Source organism: Frankliniella occidentalis, unplaced genomic scaffold, assembly GCF_000697945.3.
Source record: "Frankliniella occidentalis isolate FOCC.00 unplaced genomic scaffold, Focc_3.1 Scaffold18, whole genome shotgun sequence".
NCBI classification, from domain to species: domain Eukaryota; kingdom Metazoa; phylum Arthropoda; class Insecta; order Thysanoptera; family Thripidae; genus Frankliniella; species Frankliniella occidentalis.
The window spans coordinates 1523498-1531518 of record NW_026267148.1 but is presented as its reverse complement, the minus strand read 5'-3'; the positions used below and the strand labels follow the sequence as shown (position 1 = coordinate 1531518).

At 49.6% G+C, this 8021-nt stretch overlaps 3 protein-coding genes across 4 annotated transcripts in view; 2 read left to right on the top strand and 1 right to left on the bottom strand.

Moving 5' to 3' along the window:
* LOC113213936 (high-affinity choline transporter 1) overlaps positions 1 to 4905 on the top strand; it is a 25499-nt gene extending 20594 nt beyond the window's left edge. The window contains exons 7-9 of the mRNA XM_052264324.1: positions 39 to 142; positions 378 to 650; positions 757 to 4905. Coding sequence (XP_052120284.1) covers positions 39 to 142; positions 378 to 650; positions 757 to 1108 — 729 coding nt within the window. The 3' untranslated portion in view covers positions 1109 to 4905. The remainder of the gene's footprint in view (positions 1 to 38; positions 143 to 377; positions 651 to 756) is intronic.
* Positions 1 to 8021, top strand: part of LOC113213935 (vesicular acetylcholine transporter) — a 127712-nt gene that overhangs the window by 7099 nt on the left and 112592 nt on the right. The gene's annotated exons all lie outside the window — the stretch shown is intronic.
* On the bottom strand, positions 4981 to 7366 carry LOC113213934 (uncharacterized). Its single transcript, XM_052264311.1, has 2 exons — positions 7357 to 7366; positions 4981 to 7313 (listed from the first exon to the last, which is right to left on the bottom strand). Exons 1-2 carry the CDS (start codon positions 7364 to 7366, stop codon positions 5563 to 5565), a joined length of 1761 nt encoding a protein of 586 aa, XP_052120271.1. The 3' UTR covers positions 4981 to 5562.

Sequence of the window (8021 nt, the reverse complement as noted above, 5' to 3'; positions counted from 1 at the left end):
ATCATGAGTAACGCTTGTCGACGGCTCGTTTGTTGCAGGCGTCAGAGATGGAGATCATCTGGGTGATGCGAATAGGCATCGGCGTGGTGGGCATCATGGCCACCGTCATGGCGCTCACCATCCCCTCGATCTACGGACTCTGGTAAATCGTCTAGAACTAAGGCCCCGAGCGAGTAGGCAAGCACCCGCCCACACCCTGTACGATCTAAATGACGATGGGAAGACTTGGGGAAACTACAGACAGTGTAGATTTATTATCTTTTGTTCCCTGTTGCTATGGAAAAGTTTTTTTCGGCAACTTACGGTGACTTTATTAACGCCCTAAAAAACTCACATACGGCCGTCATCACAAACGTTTTCTTCTATTCTTTTACCAGGTCCATGTGCTCCGACCTGGTGTACGTGATCCTGTTCCCGCAACTTCTCATGGTGGTGCACTTCCCGCACCACTGCAACACCTACGGCTCCTTGGTCGCTTACATCGTCGCGTTACTGGTGCGCCTGTCGGGCGGGGAGCCCATCATGGGCTTCCCCGCGCTCATCCACTTCCCTGGCTACGACGCCGCAGCGAACAAGCAGCTCTTCCCCTTCCGCACCCTGGCTATGCTCTTGTCTCTGCTCACCCTGTACGCCGTCACCAGGCTATCAAAGTAAGCCTATCGTCGAGAACGTTAGTCGCGTAGCTGGAGACGGGTGTTAAAGAGCAGACTGTCCGTGCGTGTTGCACTGTGTATCACCCCATGTTGTTCTGTGCAGGTGGCTCTTCGAGGAGGGCCGGCTGGCACCGGGCTACGACCTGTTCAAGTGCGTGGTGAACATCCCCGAGGACCGGCTGGGCGTCGGGGAGCCGCTGGAGGGCGAGATGGCCATGATGACGTCCGGCGCGATGGGCCAGCTGTACGGCGCGGCCACCATGGTCGGCCCGGACGAGCGCAACGGCCGCTTCAACCCGGCCCTGGAGATAGACGACGACGCAGACGCCACCGAGCTGGAGCAGATGAGGAAGGGGTCCCGGGGCGGCGGCGGCAGGGCGAGTGTCCCCGGCGTCGTGCCCTCGGCGGCCGGCGTGCCGACGGCGGCCGGCAGGCGCGGGGACACCGCATTTTAGAGCGGGACGACGGAGGCGCGGCTCGAGCCCAGTGTTTAGTGCGCGGCTCTCGAGGAACGGTAACGGTTACCTCGCCTCCTGGGGGCGTTACTTCTAAGGGAGGGATAATTTATAAAAGTACAAAAAATGTTGTCTGTCACGGGGCTTGAAGCTTATGTTGGAACGCATTTCGTGCTCAATCTGTGTAATACGTATAGTAGAATTCCATAGCATATATTGTGTTTCCATTTCTTGTGTTTGACCGCCGCGATAAAAATGATATTAACTTGGATTCTGTGTTGAAAATTGAAAAGAAATCAGCGCCGATACAGCAGCTGTTTTCTTCAAAAAAGATTTCAATAATGCGGGATTTAGTCGTTAAAGCAATTAACAGTTTGGAATTTAACAATTTATCTTTGAGAAAATTTCGCGTTTTAACTAAAAAACTTCTCGGCAATAATACCATGACCAAGACTAGACTGTGTTTCAAATACTTTTAATGTTTCCCCGCATTTCGATCTCTCAAAGAAATCCAGTTACCTCTATCAACAAAACTCATTGATTAGTTAAAACATTTTCAAAACCTTTCATGTTTTCCAATTTTTGTTGTCGAGTAGTTTTTTAGTGCCATTCCTCGACTCGGAAAGAGCGAAAGTGGAGTCTTTAAAAAGTATTAGGCCGAGATAAGAATGCTTAAATTGTGTTTTAGGCATTGAAGCAAGAGTAAATTGATTTAGTTGCTTCAAAATAATGTGATGTGTTAGCTATAAACAACCCGCTTTGATTCGGAGGACGCTAGAACTTCCATTCGCGGACTTCGTTGAAGCGTCAGGACGATGATTCGCAAAATGTTAGCACTGACCCTAACCACGTTAACTAGGATATAAGGCTGAAATAGCTTATTGATGTGTAGGGGGTGTGTAGGGTAGAAAACCTCACGTCTACCTAGAAACGTACATATTTTTATGTCTGATAGATTAAAGAAAATGAGAGGATCATTTATATGAAATATATCAGGACACTATATAATCTATTTCGAAAAAATAATGAAAAATATGAGGCTGGCTCGTTCAAAATAAATAAAAACTGATTTTAGGACAACATGCAAAATGAGCGTGCAAACAAGGGCGGTCAAGTCAGGTGCGGCGGCCTGGTGTCGAATGAGTTGCCTATGCAGCAGCTTGCAGGCGCTCCCCAGCTCCCAGCAGGCACGCGCTCAGCCAGCCCGGCGCTACACGAGGGTAGTGTTACTAACGGCCTGAGTCCAAATAGCGGCGCTACAGACTATTCAGAAAGTAAAAAAAAAGTGCTGTGGGTAAAGTTTGATCGACTTGTTGAATATATGTTCTCTGAAGGCTACGCATCGTGTCGTGTTTATTTTGGTATGCAATTGTAAATAGGTAGACATATCTACCGGCTCCTCTGGCCCAGGATTCGACTGTGACACGTGTGCTTCCTGCCGTTAGATTCCAGAGAGGCCGTTAGATATGTAATGAACGTATGGAATTCTGAATATTTCCCTTACGGGAGATTTAGAATCCTTGCATGAAATGACGGGATACAGGTCACATACCACGAAGTAAGGCTGTGTTTTTCACTTGTTTGCGCCATGTTTGCATAAACTAAGATTTATTGTTCTAAATTGAGTGATAATTTTCAAAGATAGAGGTTGACTCGTTGATCGAGTGTAGTTTATTCTGTTGTTGGTCTGTATTTTTGTTTAAATGCGTGCGTTGTTATGGAAATTAGAGTATTTATGCAATATTTTAATTCTATGTGTGAAATTATCAAAGATACACTAAAGTATAGAACAGAAATTGTAAATACAGCGCGAATTTTGTTACTGGTACAGTGTAAAGGCCCTTTCTCTGCCGCCCAAATTATACTATCATCTTGTCTCTCTGAAGAGCACGATGTATTCTATTTCTCAGTATTAAATGTGGTCTATAGAAATATGGATGGACGTAGTAATGCTTCGGAATTGCTATAAAGCTCACCCTATGAAATGGCCATGCCAAACACTCACTTCCTCTTTAGGGCTGGCAGACAAAAGAAGAGTTCCTCTTACTGTTGTTTCCGGGAGGGGTGTGATGGTCTAAAGTCCAAAACGCCAACTTAAATCACCCCCGTTTGGCTCGGCTCCACTCGGCCCACCCTTAGGGATCACCCAGAAAGTGCGTTCGTCATTTACCGTTACAAAATTGCGAATAACAGACGAATAAAGCCCCCATAGCGCCTGATTGGTAGGCAACATCTTGTCTGCAACGCACGTATGTACTGCAGGGTGGCCTAGTCTGCGTCTCGCAGGCGCCGAGCTCCCGTAATTTGCCGAATGGATCAGATAAAGAAAAAGACGTACTTTCTGGACGATTTCTAGGCGGCGGAGCGCAGCTGCACGCGAGCGACAGACGCTCCTCATTCTCATTACTTTATTTATGGTGGACGTCTGCGTTACAGATATGCAGGCATGTGCGAAGGGGTAGTTCATCAAAGCACTGCCATGCCGGTGTTACGAAAGATAAATACCCTATCTTTGTTCAATATTTTGTCTCTCATCGCCGTATCTGTAGACTGTACTAATTCTCCCGTCTTGTTACATTTGCGCGTATCGTACAAAGTTCGACTATATTAACGTTTCATGGCTTGGCCGTTTGTCTTTATGATACCGTATCGGAAAAAGTGTGCATCGTGTGCATCAAGCAACGTCTCGCGTCCCTTGCTCTCATGATTCCGCTTGGAACGTTTAATTGCATGTAAGTGTAGAAGGTTGTGCTTGGCACGATTCAAGTAACTTGAGAGACAGTTATTAATTACAACGATTTACCGTGAATTCACAGGTCACCAGTATGTTTCGTGCTCTAACAATTGAGTTGAAGCCGGTGCCTGTTAAAAACTTCATAACTTGGAATTCAATAGGATGAATAATTGCCCGACACCGACCATGACTTGTGGTATCGCCCATAATCGCCTATTGCGGCCTAATATAAGTAAGAATCGAAAAAAAAAATGGCAAATCCAGAATTTTGGGGGCGAGCATAAGAAATTTCTCCCTCTAATTAAGAGAACTTGTTAAAAATACCCATCTAACATTTTAGAATAATTGTTGGTAGCGTATTTTCGCGAGCTTAAGCAGTATCTACAGAAATATGGTTCGGTAAGTTCTGAGTTTCCGCAAACGGAGGGGAAATAAGCTTTGTGAAAAACAAAAATATTGGGTTCAAAGAACGCACATATCGCCTGGTAACTGTACCTTGTTAAAGTAAATCGTCATCACATCCACCCCCTTATGAATATTGTGTAGTTGTGTCCATGTATGTACATGGGAAGAACTATCATCTAGGCATCATGGTTCACAAATTAAATTGTGTGATATATTTAAAATGCTTTGTAAAACGCGACTTCTAGTGAAAATACCGGTCCATATACTTACATATCCTTAAAAAGACATATCATGCTTATTGATCTGCGAAGTGAGATTTGTTTTGAACTTCACGATAGTAACAACACTGCTGACCGATCGAGTAATAAACATATGTAAGTATTTAGTTGTACATCTAACTTCTACGTGTATGTTTCATATATGTGGCAACATTACGTGAAATGACTCTCTCGTTTCAATTTTCTGTAAGATCTGTATCGTTGGAAATTGTTATATTTGTGTATTTCTGTGTATATTTATGTAAATGAAAATTAACTCGTAATAGACATTGTGAATCGGGTAAAATATAAAACTCGTTGCAATAAAAACAAAATGAATAGTTTTATGACTAGCCTGTGGGGAGTCATTGTACAATAAAGTTCAAAATCATGGTCTGAGATTGAATTGAACCTCTCAAATGCATTATTATGATGATACTTCGGCTATGGATTAACGAGGTCAAGAAGATAAACTATTCGTTACAAAAATATTTATTGCTTTCCAATGCACAAAAATGTGAATGGGAACATGGTAACTTGAACAAATACCGCGGACATTCACAAACACGCACTCATCAGACATGCATTCTTCTCTTTCTCACTTATTTCATAAATAGAGGATTGGCAAGAATCCAAGAACTGGTAACTTAAAACGACCAGATACGACTTCTTAGTGGGTTTGGTTGAGAAATGGTAACAACAAATTTCAAATACGACGTCAGTCTCATACCTAAACATTTCGTATTAGAAGACAAAATAAGCGTATCACTAAAAACGACAAGTATGGCGACAGCCATTGTCAGCTTTGAATTAACAGTTTAACAACATAGGCCGGCCACATGCTTTCCCTCTCATAAATTATTGGCCCCGCTAATAAATAAAGCAAATGGTAACTTTTTGTTTCAATGTTGCAGTGAGCTAAAATAGATTTTGTCCTTACAAATCTAAATTGTTTCTTTTTAAAAGGTCATCATAGTGAACTAAAACTGAGATTTTTTTGTCATTTACATATGTACAAAAAATACATTAACGGTGGGTAAGGACTCCCTTTAGGTCATTTAGAAAACATATCCTCCTTGGCTGTCGTACTTTTGAGGAATAGTGTCCGGCACTCTGTTAGGCGCGCCATAGCTCTGTGAGGGCTGTTGGGCAGGTGCCTGGTAGCTGGGCTGTGGAGCTGGCGCCTGGTAGCTGGGCTGCGGGGCCGGCGCCTGGTAGCTGGACTGCGGGGCTGGCGCCTGGTAGCTGTTCTGTGGGGCTGGCGCTTGGTAACTGGGCTGTGGGGCTGGCGCCTGGTAGCTAGGCTGAGGTGCTGGGGCTCCATAGCTAGACGAGGGCTGCTGAGGCCGCGGGGCGGGGGCGCCGTAGCTGGACGAAGGGCGAGGGGGAGGAGGTGGCTGGTAGCTCGGCTGGGGTGCAGGAGCACCGTAGCTAGATGAGGGCCTCTGTGGTGGCGGCTGGTAGCTTGGCTGTGGGGCCGGTGCTCCGTAGTTTGATGAGGGTCGTTGCGGAGGAGCTGGTGCGCCATAGTTAGAGGATGGCCTTTGGGGCGGTTGGTAGTTCTGCTGGGGGGCGGGGGCCGGGGCGCCGTAGTTCGAAGACGGTCTTTGAGGTGGAGGTGCGGGAGCGCCGTAGTTGGAGGACGGCCTTTGTGGTGCAGGTGCGGGAGCCCCGTAGCTAGACGAAGGCCTCTGAGGTGGCGGCTGGTAGTTTGGCTGGGGGGCAGGCGCGCCGTAGTTTGATGAAGGTCGTTGAGGAGGAGGAGCTGGTGCGCCATAGTTGGAGGAAGGCCTTGGAGGCGGTTGGTAATTCGGCTGGGGGGCAGGGGCGGGGGCGCCGTAGCCGGACGATGGCTGTTGGGGTGGCGGCTGGTAGCTCGGCTGGGGTGCTGGACGCTGGGCTGGGGCGCCGTAGCTCTGCGAGGGCGGGGAGTAACTCTGCGCCGGAGTGCCGTAGCTGGTCGATGGCGGCTGGGGTCTGGGCTGCGGTTGAGGTCTTGGTGGTGGCGAGTAGGTCTGTTGCACCGGAGTTCCATAGCTAGTTGAGGGGGGCTGCGGCCTGGATGGGGGGCCATAGTTGGACGACGGCTGCTGGGGTGCCTGGTAGCTGGGCTGAGGTGCCGGAGCCTGGTAGCTGGGCTGGGGAGCTGGAGCCTGGTAGCTGGGTTGAGGAGCTGGTGCCTGGTAGCTAGGTTGAGGAGCTTGGTAGCTGGGCTGAGGAGCCGGTGCTTGGTAGCTGGGCTGGGGAGCTGGAGCCTGGTAGCTGGGTTGAGGTGCAGGAGCCTGGTAGCTGGACTGTGGCGCAGGAGCTCCGTACGAGGTAGTGGGGCGCTGAGGCACGGGGGCGGGCTGCTCAGGCACGCCGTAGCTGGTGGCAGGCGGCGATGGTCGGCTGGGCGGAATGGTGAACGAGGCTATGGGGATGGATGGGGTGATGGAGGGCGCGCCGTAGCCGCTGGAAGGTTGCTGGGGGGCCTGGTAGCTCGGCTGGGGAGCTGGAGCGGGCGGCCTGTAAGCAGGCTGCGGTGCCGGCTGAGGTGCCCCGTAGCCGGAGGACGGCTGCTGCGGGGCCTGGTAGCTGGGCTGGGGCGCGGGCGCATTGTACGTGGGCTGTGGTGCGGGGGCGGGCGCGCCGTAGCCCTGCTGCGGCTGCTGCGGTTGTTGCGGCTGCTGGGGCTGCTGGGGTGGCTGGTAGTCGTAGGCGCCTCCGTCCTGGGTGCTATACGCGATGCTGCCGCCGAAGCTGTTGGACGACGACGAGGAGGAGGACCCGGAGGACGAGTAGCCTCCAGACCCGCCAAAGCCGCCCACTGCAACAAGAGAAACACGCAGGCGTCAGCACAGGCCAGACACAGGCAGGCATGCTCACGGGCAGGTGGACGAGCACCACTCGCAGGTGCCACCCGCGCGCCGCCTAGCTCGCTGCCGGCCGGCGACACGGCTGCCCCGGGGCGGGGCCAGCGTCCAGCGTCACGTAACGCTCGTTACGGTTAGGGCTGGGCGGTTCAGGAAATTGTGAACCGGTTTCCGGTTCAGAAAAAAACCTTTTTTCGAACCGGTTAACCGATTGGCGAAAAAAACCGGTTTTTCCTGAACCGTTTCTTTTTTCACCCGAACCGGTTTTTTCCCAAAACCGGTTTTTACACATTAAAAACCGGTTTTTAAACAGAACCGTCTATTTTAGGGCTTTTTCTCATATATTTGTCGCTTAATTAAAAGCAAAGTAGAATTAGAGATTAAATCAAAACCGCGGTTCTGATACGGAACCGGTTCGGTGGTTAACCGGTTCGCGAACGGTTTTCGGTTAACCGGTTCTCTTCCGGTTTTCGGTGCACCGGTTTTTTGCCCATCTCTGAACCGGCATGCCGGTTCGGAAAAAAACCGAACCGGGAAACCGGTTAACCGGAAAACCGCCCAGCCCTAGTTACGGTTAGCAGTGTGGCTGGCGTTACCTATCATCAGTAACACGACGACGGGCACACCGCGGTGGCGCCGCCCCCGGGCGTGGAGCTGGAGGA